Below are 18,942 nucleotides of genomic sequence, written 5' to 3'. Positions count from 1 at the left end.
ATAGTCATTTGGAAGATAGTGACATTACCTACTTAATAAATGACAGTACCTCAATTTTATTTTAAAAATCAAAGACAAATAAGCCAACATATACAAATTGAAATTTTGGTGGTGGTGGTGGGGGCCGTTACCAGGAATTAAACGCAAGGGCACTCAACCACTGAGTCACAGCCCCAGTCCTCTTTTATTTGGATACAGGTCTCACAGAGTTGCTTAGTACCTTGCTGTTGCTAAGGCTGGCTTTAAACTCATGATCCTCCTGCCTCAGGCTCCCAAGCAGCTGAGAATACAAGCATGAACCACTGCACCCAGCCAAACTGAAAAATTTTATGAAAATCATTCTTTTGTTTGGTACCGGGGATTGAACCCAGGGGTGCTTGACCACTGAGCCACATTCCCAGCCCTTTTTAAATATTTTATTTAAAGACAGAGCCTTGCTAAGTTGCTGAGGCTGGCTTTCAACCTGCAATTCTCCTGCCTCAGCATCCTGAGCAGCTGGGATTACAGGATCCACCTGAAAATCATTCTTATGAAGTTAACCTTAGCAAAGAAAACATATAAACAATTTAAACTATTTTCTCACCAGTCCACTTTAATCTTATATAATACTCTCTCTAAATATGAAAATACATGTTTTTCTTATGGACTGAAGCACTGATCAAGTCACCCTAGTAAATTTTTATTCTAGTTTAGTATTTTTAATGGACTGGTTATTTCCAGTCATAAGTGTTAAAATTTTAATTGAGTACTAGATGTTATGTGAATAATACTGACTTATTCATATTATTTACTAAAAATATTTTTCTGCTAAAACTGTAAATAACATTTCAAATTAAATTCATTATACAAAAAATAAACTGAAAAGTGATGTGAGTACTAGTTAGTTACCTAGGCACTCCACTTATAAAAAGTAATCAAGTCATATGCCCAAGAATACTTGTGCTTTCCTATGGCATATTATATCCAAAAAGGTGGTTTTTTTTTTCTTTTTAACTTTAAAATACAGATTCAGAGAAAGCTGCAATAACATGTTCTGGATATCCTTTATCCAGTTTCTTCAATTTTTGTATCCTTCATAAATATAGGGCAATATAAGAGGAAACTAACCTTGGTACTATGCATGTATATATTTTATGCCATCAGTCACATGTAAATTTGTGAAATTACCATCACATTTGAGCTGCAGAACTATTTGTTTTCATGTATGTTTATGTCTATTCATATGTTTGTATATTTTCTACATGGTACTGACTGAAAACAGGCACTTACAAAATAAGGTGAATGGCATAACTGCACAGAAGTGACAGAAGAATTTGAATACCTATGTTTTTGAACATATTATATATTTTTTAAAATCTAAAAGATATATAACTAAATACTGAAAACATGATGAGATAAGGAGAATTTTTCACTTTTCTAATTATACATCTCTGCATTGTTTAGATTTTCTAAAATAATGCATTACTTTTTTTGGTATCAGGGGTGAAACCCAGGGGCACTTAACCACTAAGCCACATCCCTAGCCCCTTTGTAAATTTTGAAGTATCTCACTAAGTTGTTGAGGCTGGCCACAAACTTGCAATCCTCCCTCCTCAGCCTCTTGAGTTGCTAAGATTACAGGGATGTGTCACTATGTGTGGCTAGAATGTATTGCATTTTTATAAGCAACAAAAACAATAAAGACCTTCCATTTGGGGGGCAAAGCAGCTTTCTGTAACGTAAACAATAATCTCCTACTATTCTGTTTAGAAATTTGTTTTTTCCTAAAATATATCATGGTTTTTCCTAAAACAGAAAACACACAGTCCTCTCTTTATTCCTACTGGCTCCACCACATACTAGCTGCCTTTCAAACATAATAATAACCTTTGTTTTTACATACCTGGTGGAGGGATCATCATCCTACGATCCTGTTCCCATGGAGGTGACAAGGACCCAGTGTCAGAAGGTGCTCTATGAGGATCAGTTAACCTATCATAGCTTGATTCTCCCCTTTCATTGCTAATCTGATGGTCCAGAGGATTCTCTGGGCCTCTTGAGCCTAATTAAAGGAAAAAAGCATACAAATCTGTTTTATCTTAAAAATGGCATAAGACTTATCAACAAATAAAATTAAGATACTCTAAAAGGTGAATACAGATTCTAATTAAGTTTCGATAAGATACATTTATTCATTTATTTATTTAATATTTATTTTTTAGTTTTCGGTGGACACAATATCTTTGTTTTTTTGTATGTGGTGCTGAGGATCAAACCTGGGACGCACGCATGCCAGGCGAGCGCGCTACCACTTGAGCCACATCCCCAGCCCCAGGATACATTTAAACTATAATTCTATCCTATCCTCATTTCTAAGACAAGATAAAAATAAATCTTTGCCATATGGATAAACACATTTGCCTATAAAATTCATTTTTAATTGTTATCATCATCATTGTTTTATCCTTAACAATGAGTTTTTAAATCACAAATACTGAGTTTCAAATAAGGACATAGAAAATAAATTTCTATACTAGATGTAATAAGATGATTATAAATAAGAAATCTTAATAGTGAAAATGAGCAAGATTCTTTTCAGTCATCTTAGTGGCAATATACTTATTTCAATAATTTTGCCACTACTCAAAAGTATTTTTTGGAACAACTCGTTTGGAAATGTACAGTACTCAGATTAACTTAAGAGCCATGCAAAAAACGGAATCTCAATTTGTAGCAGCATGACTTTCTACTTTTGCCTAAAAACAATTTTAATGAGCCTGATTACAACCTTTACAACCACCAGATAAATACAGCCATAAATGGCTTTTAAGTAATTTCTAAATATCAAATTCCCAGTCACAAAAAAAGAGAACTCACAAACTCTGACGGAAATTCTAAAACAAATTACAGCATTTATGGAATAAATTCTTTAATAAACAAGATAATATTTACTTAGATAAGAAAATCCAGCACATTGATACTTTTATAAAGGGAGCAATAATTTTAGAGTTCCCCATTCCATGGTCACAGGAAGAACTGTACCTTAATTAAAATCCCACACTCAATTAAGAAGAAAAAGACATCCAATAAAAAAAAATTAATATCTTGTTTATCTGTCATTGAGGGAGCAAGTAGGTCTTCTCAAAATATATTTTCCAGAACATAAAAGCTTATTATGTTCAAGAAACAGCTTTTGAAAGTCTGTTTTAAATAGAAATCTAACTAAAATACTTCTCCCATTTCAGTGACTTCCTTGAGAGGTCAAAATTAATTTGACCTCTTCTTAGTAACTTGTAAAAGAAATCAGTAGAAAAATCATTTTTTAACAAATAATGATCTTTTTTAAAAAAAACCTTCCATCTATTCTCTTTTATAGGCTCAGATCAACAGACTTTGTCAGGAGCGCAAATATCATTTTTCTTATGGTTCTATAAAATTCCCCAAATCTGTCCTCCTATTTTGTTCATTCTTCTAATTAGTTCATTAGAAGTCTAGAAAAGCCGAAAATGTTTTCAAGAGTCAGATATCCTGAGTTCATCATCTAGATCAAAGCACAAAAATTTAAAAGAGATATTCAACAACAAATTCCATTATTATGTGTAATTACAATGCACTAATAAAGAATATTATGGGGAACTAAAAAGAAATTCAGACTTTCTCCTATTGCTTACTACCAGACCACAACTGATCACTAGGTAAAAATTACAAATCTGAAAATGTCAGAAGTTAAAAGTTTTTCTTTTATTATTAAAACCAAAAGCTATATACAATTTACTACAAAAAGAAATTATTTTCCTATATTCAATCTTATTTAAACATACATCTCATCCAAACTTTCAAATGTGAAAATATAATTAAAGGGAGGATGCTCTCTTTCCTTCCTTGGTGACTCACAGAAACTTTCAGTCCAAAACATTCTTTTAAGACCTGCTGGTAACTTACCAAGAACTTCTGTAGCTTTTTAAACAAAAAGTAATAAAACACCTTTGCAAACAATGTAAACACATTGTATCTTGAAAGCAATTAAATAGGAGAAGAAAGTAAAAACAGAAGAGGAAAAAAAATTAAAGGTAAATTTTATTCTCAGTTCATATATGAAACTGACTACAAGCAATCCTTGACTTATATAATTTCAACTTCCAGTAATTCACATTTTCAATTTAACCAATTATACCCTATTTCTAGGGTACTGTTTTTCAGACTTCTAGCTGCTACCCATTTGTGGTGTGTGAAGTTAATCAGCATTTTTTTTAATGAAATAGAATGAAACTGAATAGAAAATATTACAAATCATCAAAACTGTAATGGTAAGTATAATTTCATATAACTGGTTTCAATTATATTTATGTTTGTGTGTAGTATGACATGATAGAAAATGTATTTCTTAATATAAATTGTCAAATTTTTTAAAAAATGGGGTAAGGGAACACTGACTTAGGATAATAAGCCCCAAGCTTATAGCAGACCTATGAGTTTCAAAATTATATCCCTTCTTGGAGTGCTCAATGCAGAGCCCCCTGGGGTTCTTTGTATACTTCCTTTTCCCTAGGAATTTCCAGCTCAACACAAGCAAAGGCTCTTTCCAAGGTGAACCCAAACCGTGAACCCAATCTGCAAGGGTCTGGGAGGTAGAAAGGAGCAGCTCTAAGTGGAGCAAAGAGAAGATATAAGTACAAATGCCAAAGAGAGACTATCTCACAATCAAAAAGGAGAAAGTGATTTTCTTCATATTCTTTGAAAGCAATTCCTAAGAAAGAGTTCCAAAAATATTTAGAATAATGGCAGTTCAACAGGGAAGTATACAGAGTTCCTGAGACTATTTAGATGAGTAATATCAATTTAAATGTATGAACTTTGATACAGAGGATTTAGTCTGGTGTTTTTAAATGTAGTCTCATTATATCATGTTCCTACCTCAGATTCAGACTGTTAAAATCACTCAGAGAAAAGGTCAGAACATTTCACTAGTGAAAAATGCCATCAGCTCTCATAAAACAAAGATGTAGGACTAAACACCGAAGACTTCCAATTTTAAAATAAATAAGGCTCAATATTTTTGAAATTGGGCAAAAATCAGGGAAAAACCACTTGACAAAGTGGAGAAAGTATGGTGAGAGAGCAAAAAAGGATTCTCCAGGCATACAAGTTTTCAAAGGCAGTAGGGCCTTTGAAACACCAGGGTAACACTGATGATGTAAATGCAGGAATACCAATTGTTACACTTAGGCTTGAGGTAGCCACAGAAATTCTCAAGAACAAGTAAGGGGTGGGGGATGGGGGGCAACAAAGTAGACCACCTGGGTTGGTCTCAACAAATAATTTAGGTCTATATAAGGTTTCCTTCAAAACTCTGCCTAAAAGAGCACGACTGAATTCTTCACTTTGAGGGAAAAAAAAAAGGGTTCTTCCAATTCCTGGTTTTCTACAATAAAAAGATAATGGTAATAAAGTAAAAAAAAAAAAAAAAAAAAAAAAAAAAAAAAACTTAAATATCCTACATTCAATAATGTTTCACCAAAATATAATTTTATGCTAGGTTATTCTGTTATTACATTTTATGCATTCTTTAAAAAGTTTTATATTATGTAGTATAACATACAGTTAAAATATGATTGCAAAAATGTGTGCATCATGTCATTGATCAAAATGTAATCTCGTACAGGTTAAGTATCCTTTATTGAAAATAGTCAAGACCAAAATGTTTCTGGTTTTGAAGTTTTTTAAAATTTAGAGTAGCTCCAGGCATTTTATTGATTGCACACTTAAAAATCTAAAAGCAGAAATGCTCCAAAATCCAAGAATTTTTGAGCACCATGCCTAAAAAGTTCTGGATTTCAGAGCATTTTGGATTTTACAACCTCTGCAACCTTATTTCTAAAGAAAATATATTAAAAATTAGATGTTGTAGAGATCTTTCCCCCAAAAAAGCAACCCTCAGTAAGTGCAAGGAATGCTCGTATTTTTCAAATGTGTATTTCACAGATCATTTTAAAAGTAAGTTGAGATGAAAAAATAAAGGAAGGAAGAAATATAGAGTAATAAAAATGTTTAAACAAGATACCTCTTCCTCCTCCCCCTGGAAGCAAAGGTGAGAGTCTGAGTGGACCCTCCAACAAAGTTGGAGGAGAGAGAAAAGCTCTCGTTTCGGATGAAGGTCGACCCAATGGTGAGGCACCATATGGGGAATGCTCTGGAATAATTAAAACAACATATTTAAATTCATAGCTTCAGTTAGCTACACTATAAAGTTAGATTGCCATATCAACCATTACCATCAGGTTCTCTTATTGCCAACTTAAGTTTAATCCATTGCCTTTGGTTTTGCTAAAATTAAATATGAAGGACTGTTGGTTTTAGGACTGAATTAAATATGAAGTCTGTTGGTTTTATTTTCTTTTGTTTTCGCAGTGCTGGGATGAAACCCGGGGCCTTATGTGTGCTAAATAAAAGATCTACCACTAAGCTACATCCCCAGCCCTGAATTCTCATATTTTTACAGACATTTCAGTCAATAAAAATATCATCCTATAAGTGATTAATACACTTATATAATCATACAGTTTAAGCAAAGGATACTGGTGATATTTTGGAATTATAGGAGGATGTGGGAGACATTAAGTTTTTTGGTTTGGTTTAATTTTTCATTTAGCAATAATCTTGCTTGGATAAACCTCATTGGGTACAATACCAACACTGTGCAAAGCAGTTTTGTTTTGGTATTATTGCGATATGTTTCCAGATATTTCAGTTGCAGGTGAGGGTTACAACACGGTAGCATTCACTTTAAATTAGGGCCACATAGGCTATGGTGGGTCATAAAATGTTAAATAAAGCTCAGATTCTGAAATGTAGAAAACGTATAAAACACTCTGAAGCATCAAAAATTATTTCTGATTCTGACCAGTAAAAAATCAGGTTATGTATAGTATTCATCAAATAGGTCACTTTCTCTACAATCCATGTAACCAAGAGCACTAACATTTTATAAACAACCACTTTCAAGTAATGGTTATGCTTCCAGAAGTCAAAAATCAACATCAAAAAAGAAACAAATATCACCAAAATAACATTTTTTTTAAAAGCAGGGTAAATTCTATAAGGTGCAGCTATTATAATACTCAAACCAGTTACAACAACAACAACAAAGAAAAAAAAAGCATTATTTATCCTCCCTGAGACTTCTACACTGGATTTAGACAAAAATTCCTTCTATAAAGTTCCCCCACAACTGTTACTACTTTAAATTTGTAATAGTCTGATATTTTTAAAATGTAGAAATAGACTTTCACTTTAATTAAAGATGACTCTCAAAAGTGATTTTTTATAATTTCCCAAAGATTATTAAAATGAGATTCTATCTATAAAGATTGGTTTATTTTCACTGTAACAGGAGCTTAATTAAACTAAAATTATTTTGAAAAATTTAAACGATTTGAAATAGTTTGTTATCATTGAAGATGCTAATTCAATGATGAATGAATGGACAGAAATAGTAAATACATCTTACAAAGAATTGGGGATAATTAAATTAATCAAAACTAAGACTAAGTTTTCCCCACTTTTTAATACTTTTAAATAATTAAAAAACAAACATTTTTATTCTCATTTTTATAATTCAAGAAAATTTCTAAGTACAGTTAACATGTAAACAGTCACTATGTTATTCTACTGAAGTACTTCTAATTCATTCATTCGCCCAAAAAATAGTCAGTGAGTACCTTATTAATACCAAGCTCTTGGCTTTTCAAAGAATTCACAGTACTAAAAATATGTTATCTTACAAAATTCTACTAAGAAAGGGACATAGAAATAATTTTCATTACTACTAGCAAAACAAAACCCAGAAGTGTGAAGTTCATAAGAGAACATAGAATAGAATCTGGCTCCAAAATCTAAAATATCTATAAATAATAGTAGTAATTTATGCTATTACAAACTATATATGCAATATATATGTAATCTATATATATTATGTATTTTAAATGAGGGGTTAAAAAAAAGGACTACCTCTGCCAAATGCTGTATTTGGAACATCAAGTGCATAAGGATCTTTTTCTAAAAGTTCAAATTTAAACTCTGTTTCAGTTAATCTGTAAATAAAGAACAAACATCTCTAAGTTAAGATGGCCAAGAGAAGCACCCACATTTCAAAAAAATGCCACTAACAAATAAAGCTACTCTTACTATCTCCATATCTGTATAGAGGAATAAGTCCTCAAAAATTATTCTGACCAAAACACCTTTCTCTCTCTCTCAATACTTATTTTAAGGTAACCAGTTTCTTGTTGCCTAAGGATAGTGATGCTTTGTTAATGTTTGGAATTGTTCCATTTTTTCCTCAAAACTAAACTTCAATGAGTAGTGTATACAGAATCCAAATTTTTCAAATGGAAAACCCCCAAGATCACGAAGTTCATCATTTTAACTAATATAACTGAGGGTAGGAGTTTAAATGATTTGAGTTTAAATTAAGAAAATGCAGGATTAAAACCCAGCATTACTGGCTCTTCGTTATGTATGCTTTCCATGGTAATGTAACTCATGATTTCAATATAACATAAAACTAGAAATCCCATTAACCCTTCTAACTCTTTTATCCTTCAACTTTTTATCTTAAAAATCTAATATTTTAAAGAAATCTTACTTCTAGTTTTTAACCATCAGACCTGAAATAAAATATTTAATGCTTTGGCTGAGAGTTGAAAATACGAGTAAGAAGACTGAAACTAATATTCAACAGTGTCAATAGTATAGTCTGGCAAGAAATTAGAACACTCTGAGAAGACTGATATCAGCCTCAGAGAAAAGCATTTACTCTTCCCTCTGCTACATACTTTTATTCTCCCCTTCATTTTATTATTATACAACAATGTCACCTAATACAATGAAACCAGGAGAGGAGAGAGACAACAAACACTTATTCTCTCTACTTAACCATAAAGAAATGCTGATACTATCAACATTACAATGTCAGAGATTCACCTTTTTCTTTTCTTCCCTTTTTACCTCACTCCACATATTCTGGTTTACCAAAAAAAAAAAAATTTAAGTTACACTTAGAATCTATAAACAGTTTTCCCCAAGTGCTGCTTCAATGGCCTTACTAAAACAAGCATTTCAAACAATAACAAACAAACAAGCAAACAAAAACTAGTTACACCTAATAAAACTAATAGATATTCCATAACAGAATATGCTGAATCCATTGCAAGTTTTCTTCTTTCTCCTTTAAAAAGTATTAATTAATAAAATAACTAACAAAAAAGTAATAACTAATTTTAAGTTTTTAAACTATTCCCACCAAAATACTTACTTTTGTCTGTTGTGAGCATTTTCTTTCTTTAAGTCATTAAGGTTTCTTTCAGCTGTCCGAGCTGCCAACTTAAAGAAGTTAATACATATTAAAAATACATTAATACAAACTTCATGAAAGAATAGCATAAGTATCACAATAATGGCATAAAAATATCTCAATCTCTTAAACAAGTATCCATTTCAATAAACTCAAGGTAAAACATTTTAAATTTAGGGAATTATTTAAAAAGGGAATGTGTTTCATGTAAGCAGAAGACATGAGCCTAAGGCAGGAGTTTAATTGTATACTTGCTAATAAGTGTAACTACCTATATGTGAAATCATGGATTAGCATTATTTGGTGACGTAAATATCCAAATTACAGGGTAAGAATCATATAAAAACACAAAAGCTTAGGGCAAAGGCAACGGAGACACAGGGTTACTAGGCATGGCAGCATTCTCTATCAAATAAGACAAGCATCTCTGAGGAAAAAAAATTACTGTGATTCAGTGAACTACAAAGATCTAAAATAGTTTCACAGCATGACAGTTCAGGTCTTTTTTTTTTAAATGGCCAAATATAATCAATGCACATTGCACATCTGTTATGCATTGTACAGATGGCATTCTTCTAAGTCTTTTACATTTGTTTAATGGTTTTTAACTTACTAAGAGGTTAAAAACCAAATATATAAATAACAAAGTTTATGATAAATATCAAGAACATGCAATGTTCTCAAATAGATGTGGACAAAGGCTAAACATGTATAGTATACTGCATGTTTCCCCATCATTCTGTGGACTCTGAAAATTATTTTTTTATTTGTTTTAATTAGTTACACATGACAGTACAATGACCTTGGCATATCAATACATTTGAATCAGATGGGATATAATTTCTCATTTTTCTGAGTATACAGGTTGTAGAATCACATTCGTCATGCAATCACATATACACACACAGTAATAATAATAATATCTGTTTCATTCTACTACCCTTGCTATCTCCCCATCCCCTCCCCTCTCCTCCCCTCCCCTCCCATCACTTCTCTCTACACTTCTCTCTACCTAATCTAGGGTAACGCTATTTTTTTTCCTCACATCTTTTTTTTTAATTTTTTTTATTATTAGTTTTATTATTAGTTGTTCAAAACATTATAAAGCTCTTGACATATCATATTTCATACATTTGATTCAAGCGGATTATGAACTCTCATTTTTACTCCGTATACATATTGCAGATTCACATCAGTTACACATCCACTTTTTTACATATTGCCATACTAGTGTATGTTGTATTCTGCTGCCTTTCCTATCCTCTACTATCCCCCCTCCCCTCACCTCCCCTCCCCTCCCATCTTCTCTCTCTACCCCATCTAGCCAATCCCTAAAAAACAAATGCCAAATGTCATCTTTGATATAAGGAGAACAACTAAGAACAGAGCAGGGAGGAAGAGCATGAGAAGAAGATCACCATTAAACAGGGACCAGAGGGGGGAGGGAAAAGGAGAGAGAAGGGAAATTGCATGGTAAAGGAAGGAGACCCTCATTGTTATACAAAATTACATATAAGAGGAAGTGAGGGGAAAGGGGAAAAAAAAACAAGAGGACTCTGAAAATTAGATTAAACAATTTCGGAACACTGAACTGACGGTTGGACTGATCATACAAAGGTAGAGAAATTAACAGTCTATAACAATAATTATTTATAGGTAAAGGGAACAATGCTGTCAAATTTTCTTTCACTTAAAATTGTGAACTACACGTTAGAACTCACTTTAACTGGCCAAAGAATAAATTCTGTAAATTTTTTAAAAAGCATAGCCTAAATATATTTTATCACTATCAAAAAAGATTCCACATGTAATTTTTTCCAATTAAGTAATTATATAATCAAATTTGTACTAACAATATTACACCAATGGCAACTTTAGTAAAAGTATACCAATTAAGTTAACTATTAACAACGAAGAACCAAAATTACTTATAAATGTTTTTAAGACAATATGACATACCATTAAAAAAATATTTTTTTTTTTTGGCAATACTGGGAATTAAACCCAGAGGTACACTCTATCACTAAGCCACATCCTCAGCTTTATTTATTTATTTTAGAGACAGGGTCTTGCTAAATTACCCATTTTTCATAATATATCTTTATGTTGATAGCTTATTTCCTAAGAGTTTTTGTGTCTTCTACTTAATATAATATATTAAGAGCGGGGCATGGTGGCACATGCTTATAATCCAAATAACTTGGAGACTAAGGCAGAAGGATAGAAAGTTTGAGGTTGACCTGGGCAACTTAGTGAGACACTTTCTTAAAATAAAAAATAAAAATGGTTGAGAATGTAGAGCAATGGTAGAGTGCTCTTGGACTCAAACTCCAGTAGTGGAGATGGGATGGGGGTGGGGAGGAGATGGCAAATGATTACAGACTTTTGAAAAGCTTATAGCTTCAAAGATTAGGTAAAAGTGTTTCATGAATGATCAGACATTGATCTAAAACGCTATATTCAAATACTGAATACTTATAATATACAAAGCATTCTTTTAGGTACAGCTATCTTAGAAAAAGAAACAAACCCTGACTTATGGAGTTTAACTCTTATGGTATAAACAAATATAAATGACTACAGCAAATAATAACAAGATACCTGACACAGGACATACAAAAACAAAGAACTACCTGAGATCAAAGGAAAAACAGATTAAATCGAACAGGATGAAGCAAAGAAATGCTTAGTGAAGAAAGTAATATCTGAAATGATAATCATAAAAAGTAGAAAAAAACTAAAGGTTCATCAAATGAGAAAGGTTTTATAAATTATGAAATATTCATAAAAATATATCAATGACATTAAGAAAGCAATTTATAAATAGTAAGATATAATAGGGTTTCTTAATTTCTTCTTTCTTTTTTTAATTCATGCTTTTATGTTTAAATGCATTAAAAGAACAGATAAATGAAAGCAATATTAATTATTACTTCCTTGTACCTCTCCATATGGTTTGAACTTTTAACATAATTTTACAAATGGTAAAATTCATAGAAAATGATTTTTTTAAATACTATATTTTCACTTAATTTAAATGAGTAGTATATCATCTGAAAGGAATTTGACAAAAGAGCCTTAGGGAAATTTAAAACTTACCCAATTATCATGTGCTTTTTTCTCATGGGAAATAATCTGAAAAAGAAAGTCATTAAAATATTGACAACTTTTTTCTTAAATAAAAACCATTCAGATCTTCCACTATGATTTAGTGCGCAACTCAAAATACCTCAGCATCTCAGAAAAGTAAGCAAGCAACATTTTTAAAACAAATTTTTATGTAAACATGACCTAATCTAGCATACTTTTTAAAATTTATTTGTATTGGTGTATTATGGTTATACATAACAGTGGACTTCATTATGCCATATTTATACATGCACATAACATAATTTGCTCAATCTCCTTCCCCAGTACATTCCATTTTCCTCCCCTTCTCTCTCCCCCATCTAATTGTCCACTGATCTTTCTTCTATGGTTATCATTATTATTATTATTAATTAGTGCATTATCATTATATACATATATGATACATGTATAAACAGGATTCATTGTTGAATATTTGTACATGGACATAGCATAATTTTGTATAATCTATCATACTTTTAAAATGAAAACCAAATAGCTAATATCTCTTTATGTAATAATTAACTATAAGAGTTTCCAGTTAACAGACAACTAATCTGTCTGAATTTGAGAGCCCAAAGCTGATAGATGCTTATTTATGCAACATTCCAAAAGAAGCAGAAAACTTTAAATAAGATTTTTTATCTTAGAATCTTTAGCTGTGGAAATGTTTCACAGCTACACACAATACCTCAAGGGAGGTATGCAATTGGCCAAGTAATTATATTCCTGTATCAATTCAAACAAATCAGAATGATTTTAATTATATAAACACAAACACATGCACACATTATTACATACATATATACATACATACATACCTGCCCCTGATAAGAATGAATGGTTCTCTCCAATTCTTCCTCAAGATCTTTGGCTCTCTTTCTACAAGAAACAAATAATTATTTTACAACAGTATTAATATAGAAGAAATGAGAGCACAAACTCTCTACTAAAAAATATTAAAATACTCAGACTGCTCTATTTTGTGTAAAACACTTCCAGAACTCCACATTAAGAAATAATCACCTTTAAGAGATTCTAAAGTATATTTTTTCCTGATATAATTTTAACCTTAATTAAGCTTTAAGGGTACTACTCTTTGGGTTTATCCAACGCAAAAGTCATACAAAGATTTATACAGTTTATTGGTTGTTTTATTTTCAAGAACCATGATCCTGGGAGATTGATTCAGATGTCTGTAATCTTAATAGAACTCTAGGAAATTAACCACCTTTGCACAGTAGAATGCTACTTGTGTCTTTATAAGACTAATAAGGAAATTCCTTCTTTGGGTAAACCCAAGCCTACTCTTCTTAAGGGACAATGAAATATCACAACTATTTGGGATAGTTGATACCTTCCCTCTTTTTTCCTCTATGTTTTCTATTATTTCCTTGGATCAGTGAGGACTGAACCAAGTTAACAACTAGACGTTTAGCCTTACACACACTTATTCAATACACTAATTGTGTTTGTTTCTTTTTGAGCATGCTTGCTGAATTCATTAATATTGTATATATTGTTCCCCACTTGAACCAAAGAAGATCTTAAAACTAATGTCTATCCACAAATTTCTTCAAATAACAGAAAACAGGATTTGCCCATATTCAAATGTGAGATTTTAAAATCACACACCCTGAAAAGAAAACATTTTTCCTTCCTTTTACATTTTTTGTATAAATGAATAATAGCAATAAATCTGAATAAAAAGTAATAAAGTAAAATTTTATCATTTATTTTTGGTTGCTTTAGTATTTTTTTCTAATACTGAATTTTTAGATACCCTCCCCACCTCAAAGAGTATTTTAATACCTATAGGTCTCCAGTTCTTCAGCTGCATGGCTGATCTTTTCATCCACTTTGGAAAGCTTCTCCTCTTTCTCTAACCGGTAATTTTCCTCTACTGTTAATTTCCTTAAAACACAATGTTTTATTTCTTTTAATACATGTCATATAATAATCAATTACAATTACATATTTTTTATTATATCAAAACTAGTGTTTCCCATAAAGCAATTTCCATAATACCATTACAGTATAAATATTTCTTGGGTGAAATTAAATCATATAAACTGAAAACTGTATTGTGTCTTATACTGTAGTACTAACAATAGTCTCAGGAGTTTCTACATTAATTTATTATAAATGTAAATTACCCAAGATAAACATTAAAAACTTTTTTAACCATTGTGACTGTGTGTCAGTTATTCTGCCTTCATGAATAATATATACACATTTGTTAGATAAAGAGGCACCAACTAATAAACTGTGTTTTAGTAACTTCCTAATATGGTGGTTAAATTACATAGTAAGTTTCTAGACCAAGTTGATAATAGTAATGATAATAAATAATATTAGTAGTAATACTAGTTCTACTTAGTACTCTTAGTTCTTTAATACTGATATAATAAATAACTTATTAAGCCATTAGTATGAATTAGAAACTTCTTAGGCCTTTGTTAATTACTTCCCTTCAGCTCTACAAGAAGGGTATTATTATTTCTATTTTACATAAATGAAAATGAAGCACAGAAAAACTAAATACAATCATGTCTTACTTAACAGTAGGGATACATCCTGAGAAATGCCTCATTAGGCAATTTATTACTATGTTTACATCAGAATATACTTGTATAAACTAGGAACTCTAAGATATCAGAAAGTGACAAAAATCTTATGAGAAGCTAGGATTGTGGCTCAGTGGTAGAGCACTTGCCTCACATGTGTGAGGCACTGGGTTCAATTCTCAGCACCACATATAAATAAATGAATAAAACAAAGGTCCCTCAACAACTAAAAAAATATTTTTTTAAAAAAATCTTATGAGACCACTTACCATACATATAGTTCAACCACAACATGTCATTATATGGCATATCACTTTAATAGGGCTCAAAGCTCCCAAGCAGTAACTCTTTATAATACATTATCCATATGGTTTTATATACTACCATTAATAACATCAGTCTCTCAAAAAATATTTATTGAGCCAGGTACAGTGGTACATGCCTCAAATCCCAGCAACTCAGGAGACTGAGGCAGGAAGATCACAAGTTCAAGGCCAGTGTGAGCAATTTAGCAAGGTCCTAAGCAACTTAGTGAGACCCTGTCTCAAAATAAAAAATTTAAAAAGGCTAGGATGTAGCTCAATGGTAAGATACCCCTGGGCTCAATCCATGGCATCAAAAAAAAAAGAAAGTAATATGTATTGAATCTTATAGGAAAACACATATGGAATTCTCTGTGGGTATCTTCTTCTCCTTTATGAACTTCTAGAAATACTACAGAGCACAAGTAAATGTTTTATATTCTACACACTAAATACCTATTGCTTAGAAAGCACTCCCCTAAGCTACTAGGCAAATAACACTGCCATTTACTTAAAAAAAAAAAAAAAAGGAATACCTGGACAGGAACAATTTACAAAAGAGAAAGGTATATTTTACATATATCAGAGGAAATGGTCATTCTTTTATTATGTGTGTGGTGCTGGAGATTGAACCCAGATCCTTGTGAATGCAAGGCAAGCACTCTTCCAACTAAGCTATATCCCCAGCCCTTGCATATATCAGAGAGCCAATCAAGAGCATTCAATCAGATTCCCTGGCCTGGCCTGCCAGTATTAGAAATTTTAAGGCAATAATGTGTTGACTATTTATTGTAAGTTACAAGAGAACTTTGTGATCTAGCTTGGAAGTTCCAACATCATTTATATTTTCTTCCTTGAAGAAAAAATGCTTCAAGATCAAATAATTTCCTTTAAAACGAACTTATGAAATATAATCTAGTCATAAACTGAGAAATTTCAATGATTATAGATCTTAAATATATTACATAATACTTTTAAAGCTATTATACTTGTTATCAAATAATTTTTATTACCTGTGGAGTTTCATTTCATTTTCTTGATATAGTTCAGTCATTACTTTAAGTTTCTGCTGAAGCTTCTGATTCTCACTTTCAAACTGTGTATATTCTGACTGCAAAGATGCTTGCTCAGTCTGAAGATTTTTAATATGTTCTAAAGAAATTTTTGAAAAGTTGTAATTAAAGGAGTACAGATTTTGAGTTATACAAAAACATTTCAGAAAAATAAAATTATTAAAAATAATAAACTCAATCTTAAACTCTCTTCAACAACAAAATCTGTAAGGTATTCTGTATACCTGAATTCTTTTTACTACTTCAATTAAAAAGCCAAATACATTGTTTTCAATTTTTTAAATTATTATTATTTATAAGATTCCCAAAACATTCAACATTCTAATTCCAGCAATCAAATTTCAATCTGGAAGCTAAAAGCCTGTGAATTCTTAGGAAGACTGTAAAGGTGAGTGTTTTAAAGGCAGATAATTTAGTTCAGCATTCTCTACTTTCACATGATAAATGGACTGTTTTTACTAAATGAAAACTTTATTTCTCAATAATATTAAGTTCTATCCAGCCCTTTTTTCTAAGCCAATTTTGCACATGTATCACAAGTGAAAATTAAGGATCTTCTCATAACAAATACACAAATGTCTTCTAACTTAAATGAGAAAAAAATTAGAGAGAAAAATACCAACTTTATCATTGTTTCAACTGCGAAATTACCTAAGAGTCATCTACAAAAATGAAAATTAATGATTTTAAATAATTATAAATTATTTCTTAGTATACCAATTGTTTTTTAAAACCTCATTTATCTTCAAAAATCACCTCAATTCTAAACTCTATAATTCAGGTACCACTATAATAATCTCAATTCTGAACTCTGTTAAAGTTAAGGTATCATTTCCCAAAGGCTGTGTATGAATCACAACCACGAGTCTTACTATAAGAAAAAAACTCACTGCGCTTCAAGAGTGTAGTTTCAAAATCATATTAACAATAATGAAAATGCTATAATTACATGTAATTATATACAACTATTCTAAAACACCCATTAAGTAAACATATACACCATATGTTAACATTAAATGATTAAATGCTTAGAAAACTGTGTATATCTGTCTTTCTGCAGAAATTTTAAAATCTACATCAGAAAAATATTTGATCTAGGCTTTAAGCCATTGCTAAGAAAAGTCACTTAACAAAGAAATCTGTGTTGAGTGTTCTTGCAACTAAAACTGAATTTTACCTATTGTTTAAAAACAAAGCCAAACACTTTAAACAACACTTGAATCTTTATTATACTTTTGTACTTAGCTATTTTGTTTTAAATTTTTATAGCTTAAAAGGACACTGTAAATGACTACCAAAAAAAGGAAGAGATGGGTAAACCATTTACTTAAAGAAAACATTTATATTATAAGTAGAATATCATTATCAAAAAATTTTTTTCAAAACCCATTAAAAAAGAAATTTAGATTTGGAATAAAAGTACAAGCAGACAGATTCTCTAATATTCATTTGAGAAAAAAATTAAAGATTTGTTAAGAAATTATATGAAGAGGGGAGTTTTCAACATGGTAGAACAGAGAAGGTCACTTTTCTGGCTGCTCTATGGTGTGAAACGAAGAAAGCAGATGGGCAGCTTCTTAGCAAGGTGGGTAAACAAAAAAAGAAAGGAGGCTGGGCACAGTAGTGCACACTTGTAATCCCAGCATCTTGGGAGGATGAGGCAGGAGGATCACAAGTTCAAAGCCAGCCTCAGCAAAAGTGAGGCACTAAGCAATTCATTGAGACCCATCTCTAGATAAAATGCAAAATAGGGCTTGGGGATGTGGCTCAGTGGTTGAGTGCCCTGAGTTCAATCCCTGGTACTCTGCCATAAAAAAAAAGAAAGAGAAAGTGGGGGACTTTCCTGGAATTTAATACTGGACATTCAAAGCAGATCAGGGACTCATATATTGGATATAATAAAATAAAGAAGAAATCCCCGGTGCCACAGCTTCTGCTAAAGCCAGAGTCACCAGCCAGAATGGTCCTTCCATAAACAAAACAGGAGGGAGATAAAGGGAATTAAAAGAATCTGCATTTTTAGGAGGCCAGAGGCTTGTCTGGGTACAGTTTAGAGATCAAAGACACTGCCCGATTGAACACAGACACACTGCACAATTCCTAGGGCAGGAAAGAAGCCCCACCTTTCCAAGCTGTATGCAGAGGACAGAGGGAGGAACCATTTTGCAACCAGCGTAAGGGCCAGCAGCTAAAGGAGCCAATTCTTGGCAAACCCAAGTCTAACCTGAAAAACAGGTCTGGCAAACCCACACTGCATGAAATCAAGAGTGTGCCTAAATGACCAGGAAAAAATCAAATGTGGAAAGAAGTTTACACAGGGGAAAACTGAGCACAGAAACCCAGCAGGTTCTCTCCTTACTTTTCCAAAAGAGCTACTTGTAGGACATCAAGCTAGGAGAGATGCCCCTGGCTAGGAATTCAAAAGGATAGGGGTGGGAGAGATTGAGTTTGGAGACTGAAACCAAGATCAGGAAATGGTGATCTAGGTGACACTAGACTAAGAATTGGCTCTTCCACATAAGTGGAACCCAGGGAAGATAATT

At 31.8% G+C, this 18,942-nt stretch overlaps 1 protein-coding gene across 10 annotated transcripts in view; it reads right to left on the bottom strand.

Annotated features, from left to right (window-relative positions):
- Positions 1 to 18,942, bottom strand: part of Mia2 (MIA SH3 domain ER export factor 2) — a 98,331-nt gene that overhangs the window by 16,514 nt on the left and 62,875 nt on the right. For 7 of the 10 annotated variants that reach the window (XM_076848238.2, XM_076848239.2, XM_076848242.1 and 4 more), the window contains 8 exons: positions 16,340 to 16,478; positions 14,270 to 14,371; positions 13,279 to 13,339; positions 12,431 to 12,466; positions 9,293 to 9,360; positions 7,987 to 8,069; positions 6,041 to 6,169; positions 1,883 to 2,041 (listed from right to left, as the gene is read on the bottom strand). In XM_076848238.2, coding sequence (XP_076704353.2) covers positions 1,883 to 2,041; positions 6,041 to 6,169; positions 7,987 to 8,069; positions 9,293 to 9,360; positions 12,431 to 12,466; positions 13,279 to 13,339; positions 14,270 to 14,371; positions 16,340 to 16,478 — 777 coding nt within the window. The remainder of the gene's footprint in view (positions 1 to 1,882; positions 2,042 to 6,040; positions 6,170 to 7,986; positions 8,070 to 9,292; positions 9,361 to 12,430; positions 12,467 to 13,278; positions 13,340 to 14,269; positions 14,372 to 16,339; positions 16,479 to 18,942) is intronic. The other 3 variants (XM_076848248.1, XM_076848247.1, XM_076848249.1) reach the window with 1 other exon arrangement.

This window comes from Callospermophilus lateralis, chromosome 3 (assembly GCF_048772815.1).
Source record: "Callospermophilus lateralis isolate mCalLat2 chromosome 3, mCalLat2.hap1, whole genome shotgun sequence".
Taxonomy (NCBI): Eukaryota; Metazoa; Chordata; class Mammalia; order Rodentia; family Sciuridae; genus Callospermophilus; species Callospermophilus lateralis.
This window is presented reverse-complemented; position numbering and strand designations above follow the sequence as displayed.